Source organism: Macrosteles quadrilineatus, unplaced genomic scaffold, assembly GCF_028750875.1.
Source record: "Macrosteles quadrilineatus isolate MER2022 unplaced genomic scaffold, UCM_ALF_1.0 Scaffold_4__1_contigs__length_99947679, whole genome shotgun sequence".
NCBI lineage: Eukaryota > Metazoa > Arthropoda > Insecta > Hemiptera > Cicadellidae > Macrosteles > Macrosteles quadrilineatus.
The window spans coordinates 39,233,335-39,255,475 of NW_026542597.1; the positions used below are offsets into that span (position 1 = coordinate 39,233,335).

General features: G+C 32.8%; 1 protein-coding gene across 6 annotated transcripts in view; it reads left to right on the top strand.

The window, feature by feature from the left end:
• The window catches only part of LOC128991542 (blood vessel epicardial substance-like), a 90,097-nt gene extending 68,231 nt beyond the window's left edge, over positions 1-21,866 (top strand). For 4 of the 6 annotated variants that reach the window (XM_054414518.1, XM_054414520.1, XM_054414519.1 and 1 more), the window contains exons 4-8: positions 1,092-1,194; positions 1,744-1,884; positions 6,823-6,964; positions 16,158-16,187; positions 19,214-21,866. In XM_054414518.1, coding sequence (XP_054270493.1) covers positions 1,092-1,194; positions 1,744-1,884; positions 6,823-6,964; positions 16,158-16,187; positions 19,214-19,278 — 481 coding nt within the window. In that variant the 3' untranslated portion in view covers positions 19,279-21,866. Of the gene's footprint in view, positions 1-1,091; positions 1,195-1,743; positions 1,885-6,822; positions 6,965-11,099; positions 11,192-16,157; positions 16,188-19,213 lie in introns of all 6 variants that reach the window. The other 2 variants (XM_054414522.1, XM_054414523.1) reach the window with 2 other exon arrangements.
• Positions 21,867-22,141: the final 275 nt, after the last annotated feature.

Consider the following 22,141-nt stretch of genomic DNA (forward strand, 5'->3'; position numbering starts at 1 on the left):
CTTCAAAATACATTAAATGTATTTGTACTTATTTACTTAAATATTCATTATATATATATATATTTATATTTATATATGTGTCCGTTAGCGCGATAACTCGAGCAAAAATGATCCGATTTTGATGAAATTTAGTATAAACGTGTAAACCTAAATTTATTCGAACGAGTTCGCGAACCAGCATGGTCGGACTATGGGAACAGGGGTTTATGGGGGGTTTTATGGGGTAAAAATGGGTTTTTCTAATTTTTCACCCTGAAAACATAAAGTTTTGCAATTTCTTTCTGAACCATTTTTTAGAGCTCAAAAAAAATTAATTTAGTATATTGAAGCATTGTTGCATGCCTAACGGTTACGGAAAAATCGCCAAGTAATGTAAATTTAAAATTACTATGCTATTCTTATGGAGAATAAATACAGTGTTGTAGCTTGCTTGTGTATGGACATATATTAATGAAATTTTGAAATTTTGTTTACTTCATATTTCATTGTATGGACATGTTTCGGTGTTAAAACACCATCTTCAGCTAAATTGTAAGGTTCAAAAAGGCCAATATATAATAACTTTTTTTATTATTATATATTGTCCTTTTGGAACCTTTAAATTTAGTATTACATTAGATAGAGTACAGATAATTACAGTCACTGTGTTAGGAAATTTTATTTTCCGCTCTGCTGGTAAAGAAGACCTTCAACCAATGACTGACCAAGGTTGTGTCCACCAAAATCATTGTCAACAATGAGTGATACAACAACTAATTGATACATGTGTTAGATTATTATTTGCTCTTATAATCATCAAAATAAGTAAATGTTTTTTGATCGGCTAGAGTCACTGCGATTGTCATTTAAAATGCATGGCTTAGGGTCGTTCTTTACTGCAAAGTAACATGGAAAGGAGTATAAAAATAGTATTTTTGTTGCTATTTTTGCTACTTACTTCTTTACTACTAATACCACCAGCAAAATAATGGTTAAACTTTTTCACTGCGTATTGTTTGACTTTATTTTTTATATATTTCAAAACTGTTATATATCATCAATATCTTTGATTAATAAACTTAAGTGCAATAATTCTGACGTTCTGTTCACAGATTGGTGGTGTCACAGAATGGTCGAGCGTTACACATCGTGTTCCCTCACCAGTTCCTCGACTCCCCCGAGTGGTTTGGAGTCTCCACCGACGAGTACTTCCAGGTTTGTTTCCCCATTTGTTCCCTTCCGTTCCTCCTACACAGCTGGGTATCTGAGTAGTCAGTAACAAAGCTACAAAGATCATCTCACAGCATTCATTCTACACTCATTATTTACTCATATCTGGGTTAAAATACGCACCTCGCTGGCGTCCCCATTGCAATTGATAATGACAATGATATAGTGCCCTCCTGGTAACCAGAAGGTTGCTAGTTTAATCCTGAGAGAAGTCTGAATCTTTTTTGATGGTTCAAAACTGGACCCAGCTCTTCTTGATCGTTGTGGCTTATTTAATTATAGGCCTACTGGTTAAAGAACAAGATGATTTTTTAAAGTAACAAAGCTGTCTCATTCATTTATTACTCATCCTTGACTCATCTTCACCATAAAATACTAAACTATGTTTCTCAAATGTAGGTAGTCTTTAGCAGGTGTCTTCTTGTCACTGATTCTTATATAAAAACATTCTAAATCAGAGATTTTTATCAGGACCACAGAAATAGCATGGTAAAGAAGAAAATTATGTTTAACCAAAATATGTTGGTGTGACAGGTGTCTGTGACTGCTATGGAAGACTCTCGTGTTTTGCTGTGGCACAGAGACAAGCTCAAGTTGTCCATCATCACAGACCAGTTCCTCCAAGCAGTCTTTGACCATATTCTTGGTCGAGACGTTGTCAAGAAGCTCATGCAGGTAATGATACATTTATACTTTTAAGCAAGGCAAAGTGTTTACTTTGGTAAAAACATTTTGTTCCTCCCTTGGGCATACAGTTTGTTTGATTTTTTCCAAATACTAACAACTATTAACATTTTTAAGACATTTGCAGCTTTTTATTTACTATTAGAACTTTCTATAAATTAAGGTTTTCAATAAGCTCTTGTTGCAAGGAAGTGAGCTAGTTCAAATCTGACACAGGTGATTTTTTTCCTTCCCCACTACTTTATTCTAGCCAGTCACCGCCTTTATGCGACAAAATCAGTTTGAACGCAGTAGCCTATAGTTCTTGGCTATGAGGAGTATCAAGTATGAATCACATTCTGTGATTGGATTACTGATGTCTGAGCAGACGACTCACATTAATGTTGCCAGTTGACGGACATGAGCGGAAGATGGTGTTTGGACAAAGGAAAATAGCCTACTTAAGAAAAGGGATGAAAAAAGTTGTAAAATGGTCGTAAGCATTGGGAGGCATTGAGGCATATACAAAGGTTTCATGGTGTAGGCCAACTTTGGTTTGATGTACAACTATGGTATTATTTGAGGAAGTAACTTAAGTTTGGTTAATTTTTACTGAAAGCAGTGTACTAATGGGGACTTCTCTGAGACTACCAAGGACAACAAGTCTTAAACACACCAACCGCAAGAGAAGATTCCTCAACCTTAATCACTGTCTCGATGGATATTGATGGACGCTCACTACTACCCTTATCGTGCAAATGTACAGCCTTTTGCAAACCCTTAAGCCATGTACGCAAAGTCTTTATGTCTGTTCACTTTCCTCATATACATCCATCAATTGGCAATGGATTTCAATTGAAGTTGACCTCTTTTCCTCAACATCCTAATCACAGAACTCAATTTGTACCTGGTGAAAAATTGTCTCCCCTCATAACCAATATATCCCCTATTCATTATCAGATAGCTACTAAGGCGAGACTAATTCTCTCATGGAGATTGGTGACCATTTGAATTGTTGAGGGAAATCTAAAGAATATAGTGTTGGTTGGTGTCATATTTGGAATAGCTTACTTTATTGATACGAGATCTTGTTAGAGCATACATTAGCAGCCAATGATATCTTATGTAGCGGTGGTAATCTTATTTTTAAAAGCATGGACTGTTGTTGAGAAAATCTTGAGTTAAAATGTTATTGAAAAGTTCATACAGTATTTTTGAGCCAGTAGTTATGATTTAATAGCTCAAGACAGCATGCTATGTTCTATTACCACCATCATTTGAAATAAAGCTTGTAAAAATATCAGATTGCAGCTAATTATTGTTCCAGCAAATGCTTAGGCCTGTACTTCCTGTTTCTGCTCTTAGTTTTAAACGTTTAATTCTTTGTATAAACCTTTTTAATGATTCATTATCATCAACTATTAATTGCTCTGTTACTAAATATTTGTGCCAACATAGATTGGTCGCTAAATCCTTATTCTATCATACTACTGGCGTTGGATGCAGTTATACTGAAATGGTTTTTCCTTTGTTTCCAGCTAGATGATGCATTTTTATTTCTTAGGCTATTTATTCTTTACACACAAATAAGTTCCTCATCAGTATGTTCCTCATCTATTCAAACACATATTTGTTTTTAGCGAATTTCCCATATAGGGAATAAGCTATTACCGTAGGTCTCATGGTAAGACCTAGACCCGGGACCGATTTACTTTTTCGTTTTGAGGTCCCCAGAGGCCAAAAACACCATCCGTTCAAATTCATATATATATATATATATATATATTTATATATATATATATATATTTATATATGTGTCCGTTAGCGCGATAACTCGAGCAAAATTGATCCGATTTTGATGAAATTTGGTACAAACGTGTAAACCTACATTTATTCGAACGAGTTCGCGAACCAGCATAATCGGACCATGGGATCAGGGGTTTATGGGAGGTTTTATGGGGTAAAAATGGGTTTTTCTCATTTTTGACCCTAAAAACTTTAAATTTCTAAATTTCTCTCTAGACCATTTTGAAGAGCTTAAAAAAACAAATAATTTAGTATATTGAAGTGTTTTTTAATGTTCATTGACTACGGAGAAAATTTAAAAAATTGTAAATTTAAAATTCCCATGTTATTCTTATGGAGAATAAATAAACTGTTCTAGTTTGCTTGTTTATGGATATATTTTAATCAAATTTGGTTTATTTCATACTAAGCTATCAATATTTCAATTGAAAAAACACACCTCAACATCTTCCCGTAACACAAACCTAACTACTCACTAAAATTAATGTTATTTAAAAATGGAAATAAATCTGAAAATTTATAGGGAATATTTTAGTAGAAATCAAGCCGGGTAAATGGAAATTCGCTTAGTATGCAGGTTTGCTGCGACGGGGGTATTTGAATACTAATCTCAAAATTAAAAATAAGTGAAGAGAACCGACTGACTGAAAAGCTGATTTAAATATTTCACTGTGCTGATTTTACTGGTCAGAATTCAGGCTATTTGTATTCAACCAGTCTCATAGTTTGGTCCAGATTGGGTTAGTACTGAGTTATTCCTAGAACAGTCTTTCTATGATAGACATAATATGATAGCATATTAAGGTATTAAAATCTTTTACCATGTACAAAATTGTCCGAAAATCAAATTTGCATGACGTGTTTTGGTTTGCTTGCAGATGCCCGTCCTAGCTTCTCCAAGTTTTAGCGAGGTCTGCGTAAAGTTTTTTGCTGTTTCTCTTCCTTAACCAGATGCATTTTGGCACTGTTTCTTGTACCTTTACTTTAACCCTTTTGCACTAAAACCCCCGTTTTAAACGGTTTCCTAGCAATAAGTTAGTTTCAACTAATCCCTTTACTTTCTGTGACATCTTGTGGCTTGTTGACCCCGTTTCAAAGAACAAGGTTAATTTTTTAATCTTTTACACCTTCAAAACATTCTTGTGCATATTGATTCTTAACTTTTTTTTAAATTTAATTTTTAATATTTTTATGTGCTCGTATCTGAGATTGTGATTGCAACTCGACGTTTTGGATATACTGTTTTTTGTTTTATTACCCTATTGCAACATGTTTCTACAAATAATTAACGTGGCCAGTTTACAAATCTTGGTGTTTTTGTTTTCGTATTAGGATTTTTTAATTGTGGTAATTTTTATGCTCTATTTCAGTATATACATTAGAAATCTCACCAGTAAAAACGATAGAACTGGAGGTTTTAAATTATTGTCTTTTAAATCTTGGTTTTCAAGAGACAAATGTGTCGTTAAACTTGCAGAAATATCGGTCGATTCAGATGTGTTGCAGCAATCCATTTCCAGGGGAAAACTAAAATTCAATCCGCAACAAGCAATCTACAATGTCTCCAAAGACAGGTTCCTGCTAGGCACCTGTTATCCAATATTTTTGCCAGTTCAACAACACGATCCACACAAAGAGCGAGATTTGTCAATCAATGTTGGCCGAGTAATCCAACCTCCTAGATAAATTGTCTTTGTAGTATAATCCAGTGCATATGTCCAAAAAACATTACTAGATTTTCAAGAGCACAATATTATTTTGTAGATAGTGACCCTAAGAAATATATTTAAAACAAATTTACATAAACTCTACAATTTTATAAAAATAAAATCTCCACCTTTTAGCATGGCCTCTTCCAATACAAGACCCTTGCGCTGGTGTGTGGCAACATTGCACCATTGCACCTACCGGCCTATATTGCTATAGTAATAACAGTAATAAAAACAAACATGTTGACACAAACATTGAGCAGACACTCCATTATGAATTAATGCAGCAGCTGTTTCAGTAGGCCGGGGCTGCGGCGTTGCCACTTTTGTCTTACTGCGGCCTTGTATTAGAGAAGGCTATAGTACTAGCTATAGCCATAAATTTCCCTAGATGTGGTTTTTTTTTACTCTACTGTAATAAAAAAGACAGTGGTTTTTTTAAGTTGTTTAGTTGCAATATTTTTTATTGAAAACGAAAACTATTTAATGACACTATTGCATCTGAAAGCTGAATTCAATAATTACATACAACTAACAAATTAAGATTAAGTATGTACCATTTATTGCTAAATTTTAACATTAGTGATGCAGTTTCATATTTTCACAGCTTTTACACTTGTGCTTTCCAGAGCAACAATTGACTAACCACTGCTTTCACAGCTTTCTAACAACTATCTTTAATACTCATATTTACTGTTACATAAATTTAATACTAAGTCAATTCAGTTTTACGCCTTCTTTTGAATAGGTTAAACAGAATTTTGAGAAAAAATCATAGTTTTTGTTTATAATTAAACAAATTTTCGTTAGAAAGATTTTTATATCCCGCAAAATTTAGTTAAACATCATTTTTGTGTGTAGTTTTGTATATTATTGCTTAATAATTACCTCTTTTATTAAATACTTCATTTGAACAGTACCAGAGAGGAAAAATTAACCTCATATTTCTAATTGTGTGTCAAAAACGTTAAACCTATATAATATTATCATAAGAGCTTTTAAATGCTGATTTCCTTTTAAAGTCCACTTCAAACTATATTCGTTAGGCATTTTTTGGATGCAGTATAAATCTTTCTGTAACAGTCAAAATACTGTAAAAATAAATCCTGAAGATGAAAATATACTTTTTTTGGTTAGACCTTAGGTGCCAGATGACAGCTTAACCGTTTATCCAATGTTTAAAGTTAACACTGATTTATTTTGTCTCCGTATAAGTACTAATATGAGTGCGACCAACTTGCTCCTTAGTCCTTAGTTATAATATTGATTTTGGGGGGAAAACAAAATTTTTATTTATAGCCCTTTCAACTAAACAATGTTCAACACAAAAATATGTTTTTGACATTTTAAAAAATTGTACCGTCAACTGAATGGTTCATAGTTATCACAGGTTTAATAACCTGGAATAATAACTGAATTTTTGTTTTGATCCTAGGTGAGCGAGACTATGTCGGCAACCAACTCGCACAACGGACATCTCGCCAACATGGACGAAACTGACGACAAGCCGATGCTGATTGTGAAGAAGACGGGCGACGGTCCTGGCATTACAGCACTGATTAACAGGCAGCTGCAAGGTAATGCGATAGTTCCGACAATGTTTCCACTTGTATATATCTCACCCAGCCTTGTGTAGTTAAAGCAAACTGTGCCTTGGTTAACGTTTTATTGCTGATAGAATGTTTAGTTTGTGTCGGAAGAGAAGATAAATTGTAGTCATGTGAGTGTATTCAGATATATTGGGAGCAGAAAATACACATTTTTGTAAATTTTATGTAAAAAATATAATAAATCGCAGTACACCGTAACAAGATTTTATTTAGAGGGCTAACTGCATTATTCATTGGATACTTTTGAAATCATCAGTTATTATAGTGTTGAGACAACATTTTCAAGTTCCATTATTACGTATAATACTTTTGATCATACTTTTGATTTCACGTAAATACTGCACAAAGGTTTTAAAAATAAAAAAAAATAATGTTAAGTGAGAGGAGAAAATAGGCTAATTAGTTTTAGAACTTAATCGCTCAACTCATACCAAACAAAACTTAGTATTAACTTTGGTATTTTATTTATAAAATATGTAAATACAACCAAATCATTTGTTGGAGCTTATTACATTAAGAATTTTTGTCATTGCTTAGTAAATGTTGGTTTTGGCTCCTTTTGCTTTTTTACATATTTTACATAATTCATTGTAAATTAAATTAAACTTATAGTTAGGAGAGAGTTGGTGAATAGAAAAAGTAATACAAATTGAAATTATTAATTATATGGTGAAAAGTTAGACAATTATTTTCAACACCAAACTCAAACATTTTCATTTGTACAAACTTCATGCATCGGTGGTCAGGTTTAAGTTTCATCAGAGTTGTAATTATAAATGTTAAGGGGCTTTGTACATCTTCAAACACATCCACGTCAAGGTAAGAGGCTTATGTGCTGCTTTTGGCTTGTTTCTATGTAAAACATTAAGTTTCAACACATCAAAGCCAGTTTCAAGTCCATTTTTTTGTGCAGTTTATGTTTGTGTGGTAATGCATTTCAAATCACGTATTGTCTTTGGCATCTTTAAAATCAGAACATTTACTGTTACATGTTCAAACAGTTGTTTTTATGTCCAAGTGACCGCAGTCAAGTCAGATTGCAGTTTATTTCAGCATTTCAATCTTAACTAACCAATATTAGTCAACCTTAATTTTAACCTCACATTGACTAGCTCCTTATTGTTCTTGTTTCATGGGTTTTACTGGAAATTACTTTAAAATGAAAACATATACCGTAACTTTGCAGTTGATTAAACTTTTTATTCACTAAACCTAACTCCAAACAAGTAGATTCAAATAATAGTTTTTTTTTTTATAATAACCACCTCTAATCAGTTGTGCTGTTCTTAAAACAGACAATAGGAGGTCACCAAAGACATGTAAGTATATGAATTTCTTAAGCTTTGAATATTTTCAAAACTTTCCTTGGAACTCAGTTTTATATTTGTGTATTTGACTGTTTAAAAGCAATTTAATTATTAGTTTCCCGCCTTATAAACGATTATGTGTTGTTTCATGTTTAAGTACCTTAAGGCTTATTGTTATCTATGCTCTCTGACTAATGCTGTAGAAGTTACTGTTATGTATTATTTCTGAAAAGTTATTCTGTGCATGACTTTTCTGCTGTTAGAATAGTTTTATGTTAGATTAGAAGACCACTCGGTTAAAACCTTTTTTATACAGGGTGGCTGAAAAGTAACTTGCACCCCCCTTAACTTGTCAACCATTTGAGATATTTAAAATCGGTTTGCGGCAACCTTCTTAGATATAAGGGGCTACAATAATTATGGCCAATTTTGAAAATTTTGCCCTTAGGGGTAGCGGGGGTAGGGGGTAGCTAAAAATTTTCAAATGACAAGTATAGTCGAGTTTGGTATTATTTTACAGGTCTTGACGAAACATTAACATTGACATAAAGAAAACCAAAATCGGCTCACTAATAACAAAATGGCGCCCTAAAACGTTTCAAATCCAAATAACCACGAGGGTGACAAAAAAATTAACTTGCACCCTCTTTAACTTTTTAACTATTTGAGATATTTGAAATTGGTTTGCAGCAACTTGTTTAAATATGAAGGGCTACAATAATTATGGTCAGTTTTGAAAATTTTGCCCTTAGGGGTAGCAGGGGTAGCTCAAAACATTCAAATAGCAAGTATAGTCGAGTTTGGTATAATTTTGTAGGTCTTGACGAAGCATAACATTTGACATAAAGAAAATAGAAATCGGAGCATTATTTACAAAATGGCAGTTCAAAATTACTTTAAATAACCATTGACTCAATCATTTTTAGCTGCTATTTTATTATTAATGGTTCGATTTCTATTTTCTTTATGTTATTTGTTATGTTTCATCAAGACCTGTAAAATGATACCAAACTCGACTATACTTGCTATTTGAACATTTTGAGCTACCCCCTACCCCCGCTACCCCTTAGGGCAAAATTTTCAAAACTGACCATAATTATTGTAGCCCTTCATTTCCAAACAAGTTGCCGCAAACCGATTTCAAATATCTCAAATAGTTAAGAAGCTATAGAGGGTGCAAGCTAATTTTTCTGCCACCCTCATAGTTATTTGGATTTGAAACGTTTTAGGGCGCCATTTTGTTATTAGTGAGCTGATTTTGGTTTTCTTTATGTCAATGTTTATGTTTCGTCAAGACCTGTAAAATGATACCAAACTTGAATATACTTGTTATTTGAAAATGTTGAGCCTCCCCCTACCCCCATTACCCCCAAGGGCAAAATTTTCAAAATTGAGCATAATTATTGTAGTCCCTCATATCTAAGAAGGTTGCCGCAAACCGACTTCAAATATCTCAAATGGTTGAAAAGTTAAAGGGGGTGCAAGTTACTTTTCAGCCACCCTGTATACAATTAAATAGATTTTTTAATGCTAACTTTCATGAAACTCATAGAGAATTTATTCATCAAAGTCAATTGACACAAAATTAATACATTTTTTTCAACCATTTGTAAGCCTGTATAAACCTATTTGTGTTTATTTAGCTTTCATGTGCATGTCTAGAAATGGTAATGAATGTAGACTAATGTAAATTTTTCTTGCACATTGTTCTTTTTTGCTGACTGCAGCTACGGATAAATAATATTTTTTTACACATATATACACAATTTTTTTTCCATTTAATACTTTAAAAACGTTTCTTAAGATTAGAAACATCCATGATGATTTGAAACTTTTGTCTTTGGTTACATCAATCAACGCAACTTAAATTGAAGCTGCAGTCAGTATTATTTTACAAGGGTGTCGTATGTGTCATGTATGTACAACTGAAAAATGCCATGAATGGATGTATGAAGCAGGTATAACTGAAGGTTTGTTGTGTATGTACATATCTTAACCTTATTAATGTTGTACGTAGTTTGGTATGTTGTTTCTGAATGTATGTGTTACGTCCTACCTCATGTGTTTTTTTTGTTTTTTTTCTCGATGTGTGTACTTACTAACACTGGTATGTTGTTTCTGAAAGTGTGGTATGTACTATCACTGAAATCTTTTTCTTGAATGTGTGTTGTACATTCAACTGCAGGTATGTTTGCTTGGATGAATGTTGTTCCTACTACCACAGGTGTGTTGTTTCTGGAAGTATGTTGTACATACTACCACAGGTATGATGTTTGTGGATGTGTATGGACGTACCCTACAACCACAAGTTTGTTTTTCTGGGTGTGTGTTACAACATACTACCAAAGGTATGTTTTTCTGGATGTAGGCTATATTATACGTTCAGCCACAAGTATGCTATTTCTGGTTGGACACACAACTGCACGTATGTTGTTTCTGGAAGTATGTTGTACATACTACCACAGGTATGATGTTTGTGGATGTGTATGGACGTACCCTACAACCACAAGTTTGTTTTTCTGGGTGTGTGTTACAACATACTACCAAAGGTATGTTTTTCTGGATGTAGGCTATATTATACGTTCAGCCACAAGTATGCTATTTCTGGTTGGACACACAACTGCACGTATGTTGTTTCTGGATGTATGTTGTACATACTACCTCAGGTTTGTTGTTTCTGGATGTATGTTGTATGTACTACCACAGGTATGTTTTTTCTGGATGTATGTTGTAAGTCCTACCATACTTTTGATGTTTCTGTATGTATGTTGTACGTATCGCTTGCTGTGTTGTAGATGATGAGCATGCCCCATTGATACGTAGAGTCTGCCATGATCGTAGCCTAGAAATGGTTAACCTCGCTCTTCATAATCCGGTTCCCTGACAGGTATGTAGTTATTTTACACCTAAGTTTTTATCGTTTAAGTTGGGTTTTCCACAATGGAGTCATAGGCAAAGAGGGTAAGGTTTTGTTTTGGTGTTGAAATTACACTATGCAGGAAGACTTCTCAATCTGTATCAAAATTTGAAGCCTTCAGATGTACGTTAAGTTATTCATTCATTACAGTTAGCATATAATGGGAAGTTTACTAACATATGATGGGAAGTGTACTTGCATATAATGGGAATTGTACCAACATATGATGGATGGGAAGTGTACTAACATAATGATGGGAAGTGTACTAACATATGATGGGAATTTTACTTACACTATTTGCTCTGCCCGTGCTTCGCTACGGGGTGAGAATGCAGAAAACAAAGATTCGGTTTTACTGCAAGATACTATAATACTATGAGAAACAGTTACAACACACTTACCAGGAAACATGTAGGCAAAAGCTCAATCCTGCTTATTGATTATTTAAATTAAGATCTCTTAATGTATTACAGTACAGGTACTATCATTTTATATAGTGTATAGCATTTAAAAATTCAAATATATGCAAAAGTATAATTCATTGACCACATGGCACCAAAAAACAATTCTCCTTGTAAACAAATTAAATTAAATAGCAGAACAGCATTTCTGACAACAGCTGTAGTTTAATAACAATGTTTGTTTCCCATGTTAATCTTATGGAGAAATACGAAACTTTAAAGGGCCCCCAGGCCTCACTCTCTAATTATTTCCCTAAAAAGAAAGTTTCCTGCACAACTTCACGTTACGCTCTTTCCAATGACACCAAAAACATGTCAATTGGTTCAGTAGTTTCGGAGGAGTAATTGTCACAAAAAACCTGCTTGCGTATTAAATAAGTATAGATATGATGGGAATTGTACAAACATATTATGGATGGGAAGTGTACTTACATATGATGGGAAGTGTACTAACATATGATGGAAAGTGAATCAAATCAAGTGCACTGACATATGATGGATAGGAAGTGTACTAACATATGATGGGAAGTATACTAACATGTGATGCTAACTGTGTGGCACTAACATAGTTTTTTTTTATTATTTGTTGGTTTATATATCTGTTATTTGTTACCTCATAGTCATAAGCCCTAACTTGAACAATGTTGTTGAAAACTTATTATTTATTTATTTTAAACCTCAACCTCATTTAAAATTAGACTAGTGTTGTGTGGTTACCTAAATACTGAGAGGTACCCATGCAGTGCAGAAGTCACAAAAACAAGTCCGTGTTAATTGCAGTGATAATGATAAGGTAGTGCAAGCAGCTGGTTTCAACACAAGAATGACTGTCTGATCTCTCAGACCGAGAAGTGATTACTGAACTACTGAGTCCTGTATCTACTATATCTCAAATGTATCCCCACTTGGTTTGTGTTGATGAATACCCACCAGTTAAAGCATATGTGAAATCTATATCACCAATGTATCACAAGCCAAGATACCACCTTATCTCTCAAGACACCACTTTATCCACCAAGATACCACCTTATCTCTCATGACACCACTTTATCCACCAAGATACCACCTTATCTCTCAAGGTATCTCCTTGCCTGCCCAGGTACTATGTACCGAATTTGTTGTAATGACACATCAAATATTAGCAAACGCGAGAACCAGTCAGCTGATTTAAACAATCGACGACAATACCCACAATGCATCACGCACTAGGAGTGGGGATGTGCCTAGCCAGAGTTCACTAGTAGTCTTGGTCACAGTCCCCTAAGGATCTCTAGGAATAATTTTATTCTGTAGGGCCCACTCAATATTTATTAACATCAAACTTCCACTGCCAAGGCTCTGTTGTTTATTATTGTTCTCTTGTTCTTCCAACCCAGGGGCTACCAAGATTTGTAAAGAATTAATCATTGAGAGTATTGCAAGGAGAGTGATATATAAATATATATTTATATATATTTAAATATATATATATATATTATGTATATAAATAATTATAAAATATATATATATATAATTATAATTATAATATATATATTATAAAATATATAATTTATATATATTTTAAATATATATTTAAATATATAAGTCAGAGTTATTTTTCTTTACAACTACCTTATCTCTAAGCCAAGGTGCCACCTTATCTCTCAAAGGTGCCACCTTATCTCTCAAAGACCACCTTACCTGCCAAGGTACTACCTTATCTCTAAGCCAAGGTGCCACCTTACCTCTCCAGGCGCCACATTATTTCCTAAGATACCACCTTATCCACCAAGGTACCATCTTTGATCATGTATTTTCTTATAAATAGTGTTTCAAACTTCACAATAACCAGGACTTGTGCCACAGTCTTTAATATCCCACATGGATTTATGCTGTATTATTTAGTTATCCCTTTATCTAATGCCTTAATAATTTCAAAGTATTAGGAATTTCTCATATAATCTGCTTAAAACCTAGCTCATAGAAAAAGTCGTCATCCTCTCCTCCATCAGAGACTATATAAAACTAGGTGAAACCCGTCGAAATCGACGGTTACTTTCAAGGCTTACGTTAATTCATCTAACTGCGATGAATTGGGTGAAATATACATATTTTGAGCATTTAGCATTGTTTTAAGAGTAATAAGTGTAAAAACAACAATGATAGGGTATTAACTGTGTTAGTTGCCAAATATGGTTGATCATTAATGAATAAAATATTTCTATACCGTACGCCATCGGAGCTATTATTAGTATGTTATATGGTATCTCTTCCTTTGGAAGAACCTTTAAATAGTATTAAAATCGTATTGGTGTATCTTTTGTAGTTAAACACTTCCGGGATTTCATCAGTGTAATATGATTTTATTTGAAAAGAACATATTTTTTTGGAAAGACATATTCTAACTTCAAATGGAGGTATATCCGTTACAGTGTTAGTTTGATTTTTCCTTCGTCACATCGCGTCAGTTCATATTGTACTTCTGTGCCAATGAATGAACCCTCTAGCACAGTTTTGAGAATTTGATTGTGGAGTTACTGTTAAAGCTAGAATTCCTTGACATGGGGAATGTCAGTTAGTTGTCTCAGCCTTATCAATTACATAAAGTAGTCAATATAATCTCTCTACGGAATGTTAGGTGTAGTGAAATATACTTTAAGTGAAGTTGGCTTTTATTCTTTAACTGTTAGGGGCCTCCTAGTTCATATAGTCTTGCGGCTTCATTGGCGACAAATAATGCAAATGACATAGCAATGGGACATTTCTAAAACCAAAAATACTGTAAATTGGCTGTTACGTATATATTGACGTTTACATATTGTTAATCAACGTATCTTATAAAGGATTTTGTGATCTAGTTTAAAAGGAATATGACCTTTCTGTCATGACAGTAGCTGCTTAAATAGTATTTTCTCTTTGTACCATATTTTACAGCCAAAATGTCTTGTTGTTTTCAATAATGTTACCAAACCAGTGTGCCAAAGTCGGTAATATAGGCAGGTGCAAATAATTTGTCAAGATGGGTACAATTTTAGGCAAGGTTCCTATGTTTGGATATTATTAGACACGATAAGAGCAGATATTTCTACATAAATATTTGATATGTGTAGAATAATATGATAAAATGTAGGCAAAAGTGGTGAAAAAAACAGACACCAACCTGTACAATAGATATAAGATAGTTCAATAAGAAATAATTTAAGAATTGCTGTGATATAAGGATTTTCCACTGATTTCGTAATGGAACGTTATATTGCAAAACATGACATGATAAAGAAGAAAATCAATTTTAAAATCAGAAAATAACATTGCAAATACTTATTTGGTAGAATCTTTGACTATTAATACAACAACGTCTGTATCCAATAGCAATTGGTAGAATTCAGTTACTCCCAATAAATGTGTGTTGTTTGAAATACAATTAAAAATGAACAGCTGTTTCATTAAAAAGTATTATTCACATGGCCAAAATGTAAACAACTCTGTGGAGGCTTCTGGGGCAGAGTCCTAAGGGATTTTGCTTAGTTTTTCTTTTGATAACTCATCTACAGACCAAGACCTTTCTTTGGACACCTCTACCAAGTTTCTACTCCCAGCCGTTCTCTCAAATAAGTGGGGACAAAGTTTCCAATTAAATATTTAGATTCCCCCATGTTAATCTTAAGGGTGAAACTCCAACTTTGATGGCCTGTGGGGCAAAGCCCGAGGATTTTTATTACGGGAATTGGTGAAAGGGGGCGTCTAATACAAAAAAATACTTTATTTTGACACGTCGTTTGTAAAAATCCGTCCATTATTAAAGGAGGAGTAGTGTTTCGTAGAAATCGCCTTCACGTATTATATATAAGGATACAAGTCGGAGAAAGCTTAAGCTTAGTTAGATATTTCTAAACCAGGAGTTGATGAAATGTTTTCTGCTCTGACCTTCTTAAATTTTTTTATTTTCCATTGTTGTAGTTGTAATTGGTTTGTTGTAAAATGTTAATGGCCGTATACTTTAGTTTTCCCAATAATATTGTTTCAGCCTACCTGTATTAGTTTTTAACTTTACAATCACTACAGATTTGCTGTCTGAAACTGTATTAAGAACTTATCTAAAATCCTATCAAATTCTGACAAAACTTTGTGGTATTTATTTTGTGTAACTTTATAACTACAATATCCTAGCAAAAGAATAGCAACAAAAACATTAAAAAGAGTTTGAAGCTATGACAACGTAATATATGTTTAGCTATATGTTCAAGTCCAAACTTTGTATTGCTAACTAATTTCAAATTTCACAAATAAATTAAATTACTAATGTGATTTAACCTGGAGATGGGTTTTTCAGCTATAACCGCCTGCAATGACATCTAAAATTCATAACATTGAATAGCATATTTAGAATCTGTTAAAAATTAAACAGTGGCTTACACAGCAGAAAATATACACACAAATAGGAACTCTTCAGAATTTTGTGTTCAAAACTTTGTATTTAGAATTATTGTTGTTCGTAGGTATACCTAGGATTAGGTACTATTACTGTGGTGAGTATAGCATGTCGTCAAATCAGTTTCAAAAACTCTCTCCATGTTTGTCTTGTTTTCCGCTTTCTCGACTTTATCTCGATTTCACTGTGAATCCACTTTGAATTAGTTCAGGAAATGTTTAGTGTTCCCCCTTTTTTTAGAATAGCGCAAAGGTTTGCGGATTTTCTATGGCTTATGAATCCCCTTTTTGGTGTTTTCAAAAAGTTTATTTGGTCTGTGTGTTTTCTTTAAAATTTGCATCTTAAAGCTTTACTTGTTTTATATTGTGACTATTAAAGGTTTTTTTTTAAGTAAGTCTTTTATTGATATTGATTTATTCTTTCCAGAAATAGGCAGAGTCATAATTTAGGTTACCTTATGTTGCATCAAAAAAATTACTAAATCTAAAACATGTTAAAGAGTACTAACCAGGTATTTTGGTAGTTATCATAGAACAGTTATTTATCCTTCAAACATTAATACATTGCAAACGGTGAAATAAAATGAAATGGAAATCAGTTTTAGCCTTAAATATTTATAAATGAATTACATGCTACTTTTCAATATTTAAACTGAAATAAACCATACTGGTAAATGCCTTCTAACAAATAGAACACAGCAATATATTGATTGAGTGGGAGAAAAGAATCAACAACAAAACACAAAAGAAAACATTTACTTGGTCAGTGGCCTGTGTAGACTGTGTGGATGGAAAGAAACTATGTAAACAAATTCAAAGGGATTTGTATTGTTTCTTTGTTTGAAGTTTTACAATTATTGGTTTTTTATTAGTGTTTTATTCTATTTTAGTGTTCATTAAAAAGCAGTTAATTTAAGGCAATATGCCACAAGAACTTAACAGTCATAATTATGACATTACCAAGTATTGTGAGCACAGTTTGTTAAAGAAAAGGTTACGTTGTTCAGATTTTAACTAAAAAAGTGTAACATAACAATTATGTTCCTATAAAACACGTGTCATGCAACAAATTCTGAAGGAATACATGTATTACATGGATATGGATATTTATGTATGCCACAGAAATCAGAAATCAGAAACGTTTTATTGTCCTTCAACATTTACAACAAATGCAATAGACAAAAGTCAAGAAAATTCAGCTATTACATAAACAGCCTATTTTTAATTACACAATAGCTTTTATTAATAAAAATGTTGGCCACCTTATTTTAAAAACAAATCTGTACTTTTAACTGCTATTCCCTACTAATGTGGTAATTTTACTGTGGCAAGCATTTATATTTTAAGGTATATAATATTCCACCATGGATTCATTAGGTAAGTGCTTGTTAAGAAATGGTTTTGTGTGAAATTCCTCAGGGCTTTTCCCTTGATGATTTCAATAATAGAATGTAATTTTTATTAGGGTTAAAAGTATTACAATAAGAACTTTTGGATGGATATTTTTTCAGACACAAGCTCACAATAGCAGATAAATATTTGTATTGCAACTTAAGAAGTAGCTGATCAGTTATATCTTATCAAATTAATTGGCTGATTGTTGTTTCAGTTATTGGATAGTACAACCTATGTGACATGTTTTCCTCCTTTTTAAATTTATTTCATATGCTGGTGTACAATCCATTTTTTCATATTTCACTTAATATAAATTCATGTTTATATGTTTTTTTAACATAGGTAGCAACTTTCAAAGGAAATTTTTGTGATATTTTTATTGGCTGGTAGGTAAAGTTTTACTTATTCTCATTTCAATACCTAATGAGAGTATTTTTAATAAATTACAGAAGTTGTACATAATTTTATGTTTGTAGTAAGAAATCTTTCTAGAGATGTTAGGATTACGGACTTTTACTGTTTAATATTAGGATTAGGACTGTGCACAACCTAAATCATTACTTTCCTGCTGCTTTTACCACTGCCCTGTTTTTTTTCTGTTTCACTATAATTTGACGGCTGTTATAAAAAAAAAACTGGATGTTTATCTGTGGAATTATGTCTTTCATATGTGTTTTACCCCTGTTTGTGATCTTTGCATGGAAATCTCAGAGCAACCTGAAGTGGTCAACTTGGCAAGTGTGCTTGATTAAGATTAGTTTTTGAAGGACAACTCAAAGTTTTATGGTTTAAACCAAGTCTTTTAGTCTTGGGATGATAGGAACTGTGACTCCTATTATGAATGGTTATTTTTCTACTGTTGGATAAGTATTTATAATGTTTTACCATCTATTATAATATTGAATGCTATTCCCTGTTATACAAATAAGGTAAAAGGCTAGGGAACTTTCATAACTTGAAATTCATGCCAGTAGACTTAAGCTTTTTTTCTAGAATTTATTTCCAAATACTTATTATGCAGCAATTAGTGCCACTCCTTGGATTTCCTTGGATTGGCCAATCTTGGAATAACAGTTATTTGTTTGTATTTTCCACTGGTAGTGTCATTTTTTTAGGTTTTGTGGTGTGGGATGTACAGTTACCAGGTATTTACTTTTTGTTTTCTTTGTTTCCTTTCTTCTGTGTTCTTGAATTAATCAACCATTAATTAATTAATCATCCAAGTACTTATCAAGCATTATGCATAACTTAATGTTTGGTTATTGTTAATACATGTGATTGGAACTGCGACAATATAAATTTACGGGTACTCAATCTTAAAAATTCACCAGTTAAGAATGTCTAAAAGCAAAAGCTATTGGTGGATACTCCCTACTAAGGGATATTAACTGCCAAAAATAATCTTCATACATTGGATTTTGCGGCTGGAGTCAGAATCCTTTGATATTTTCAGTGTCAACTGTGTCATCCGATTTGATTCACTGTCAAACCACTGAGGACACCAGCTCACAGAAAGGGCATTACATCTGGCAGTGAATACATCTAACGATTTAGTTGACGCTGAAAACATCGATAGATCCTGCTGGAAAGCTAATTTCCTCTTTGATGACCCCAATGAGCGTCGCTGGAAAAAAATACTCTGGAATATTTTTGCTTTATAATATAACTATGACCCTTCTCGGTCAATCCTGTAAGTCTTTAAATTACTAACCGTGTACCCTTGTTGTAGCCAATGATCCCAATGCCTGGAGGCTCGGCAGGATCGAGGAGGCCGACCACGAGACGCCAGTTTGACTCCCTCCTCGGAACTCCGGTCTGACGAGTCTCGATAAGTTCTGAGGATCTCAAACTCTATATTCAGAAGATGATATTTTCGTTATGTGTGATATAGATGTATTTTATTTTATGTTTCGTAAACTTGTTTTTCTAAGTGTAAAGCTTGAGAATTGAAATGGTGACTGTACTTACAAACTGTAGCTTTAGCCGAGGTATTTACTGCCTGTCTTTTCCTATGGTCGTTTACGATTGACTTGGGTTTTGCATGCATATGTTATGTTTTTCCTCACTAAATGTCTTAGTGATTTTTACAGGTTTTTCAATGTGACTTTTTAGGTTTTTATTTTTTAGAATACAGTATTTCCTTTGTTTTGTATAGGTACTAAATTATTTTTATACTATTTTGAAATTCTTTATTTTTATATCCATCAGAGAATAAACAAATTAATTTAAAGAATTAATTTCTTTAAAATCATAATTAATATGGCTATTAATTTGCCATACCAAATTTTAACAACCATCGTGGTGATATGATTTTACTTCTGTTAATTCTGTTAAGTTAAGGAATTCATTTAAAGACAGTAAAGTGAAATTTAAATCTACATTAAAAAGTTTACAATCTTTTAGTGTATTCATAATAAAAGGTTGACACGAAAATGATTACTGGTAAAACCTAAAAATTAAGCAAAAACACTATTAACAATTATTTGAATGAAATGATTTTTTAGTGTCTGGTAAATAGTGACAAATGAGTAGATTTCTAGACAAAGTTTCCGTCTAGTGCCTTCCCAACCCTATCATACATCTTGGCATGTAGATTGTATATGTAAATGTGACCTATATCAAACTTGTACCAGTCAAATCTGTGGAGCTAGTTGATGTATATAGGAAAAAGCAGATGCACTATAAAACTACTGTAGGAAAACATTAAATTTTATACATGTATATACAATCTGTTTAAGAATTACTTAAAATGTTATAATGTCTTATATTCATCTCAAAATATTAAAAATGCAAAATTGACAAAAATCTATTATTTACATTTTATTTGAAAAACTGTAGATTTTGTAGAAGGGATTAATAGGTTGCGTGATTTGATCAGTTGTGAGGTAGATTCTTTGTGGATTTTCTTAGGAATAATGAGTTGAATTTACAATTTTGTGCTTCTTATTTGGATATTTTAATGAAAATGTTCCTATACTATAGTAATGATTGAGGATAGAAAATTAAGAAAAGCAACAGCACATTTAAAATATTGTAGATTTTACTATTTTTTACCTATACTTATTAACTAATAAATTAAAATGTTAAGCCTGGATTGTGCAAACCTATAGATTTTTTAATAATCATAATATCAAATAGTTAATTGAACATTAAATTAGATACAATTCAGCATTGGCATTGAAACAGTTCTGAGAGTACATGAATAAGCATATCAACAAATTATATTTTACCTACTTAGTCAAAGAATATAACATCTAATTAGCATTTTAAATCATAGTAAAAATGTATATTTTAAAAGTGACATAACATTTGAAAGTATCTTTAAGTTTCCTGGATTTTGTAAAAATATTTTTGAGAATAACAAAGAAAAGGTTTATGGTTTTTAGTAGTGACGTGATGATACCAAAATATATCAATTCTCAATTACGGGAACCAATACCCAAAAAATAAATTGTTAATACCAATAGCATTTCTTATAGTTATACCATATCTTCGGAATGGATTATTTATACTATACCAAACCTCTGTCTTTATGTCCTTCCATAAAGTATTTTTGGGGTAAATGTAGATCAGACAAAAATAATCTAAACGAAAATTTTATAACTAGAGGTGTCTCAGCCTGATATTTTCTGTCAAGCCGATCTAGAGGTAATATCATGATCAATGATCATCTCCTGCTGTTGTGGAGACATCATTTCTGGAATCACTGCAAAATCTTGAATTTATTCCTCTTTCACAAAACAACATTACTGTCTTTTGCGGTCAAGGCAAAATCCTGAAAATCGCTCTGCGGTAACGGGAGAACCATCATCGAGTCACGGAAACGTTATCAATGTTTCCCGCGATCACGGCAAAATCATGAACATCTCTCCTGGTCATGTAGACATTATCATCATCATAGACTTTCAGGATCACAGCAAAAGTCTTATAATCTCCTGTGGCCGTGTGGACTTCATCAGGGTGTCCACATTCTGGAAAGTCAGGGATAGTCAGGGAAAGTCATGGAAAAAAATTCTAGTCATTGAAAGTCATGGAAATAGGCAAATAGTCATGGAAAGTCATGGAAATTCCCAATGATGGATGGATTTGACGGGACTTATACAGGACTTACAATTTTCTAGTTGGCCGTAACCCTGACTTTTGTAGCATTTTTCAGGATTTTTTACAATTGTACGACAATTTAATTTATTACAGTTGTATTACTTGAATACAATCTGTCCCTACTTATCTTATAATTTAATTTAATATTATTAACTTATTGTAGGATATTGTTGCAATAGTAGTGTATATTAAAATGTTACAACTTTATTATTACAACTCAAATTGCAATACAGTACAAATATTATTATAATGTTTCGAGTTATCTAAGTTCGTGAGGAGCTTGTGAGTCATGGAAATCAATGGTAAATAGTCATGGATAGTCATGGAAAGTCATGGAAATTAATGACAAATTTTCTGTGGACACCCTGTTCATTATCAGCTTCGCGGCCGTGTAGACATCATCATAGACTCCTGTGGTCACCGAAACGTCATTGTCTTGTGCGGTTGTGTGGACTTCATTATTGTCTTCGGGGTCGTGTGGACATCATTATTGTCTTCGTGGTTGTGTAGACATTATCTTTATCATCTGCAATTGTGGCGAAATTCTGATCATATA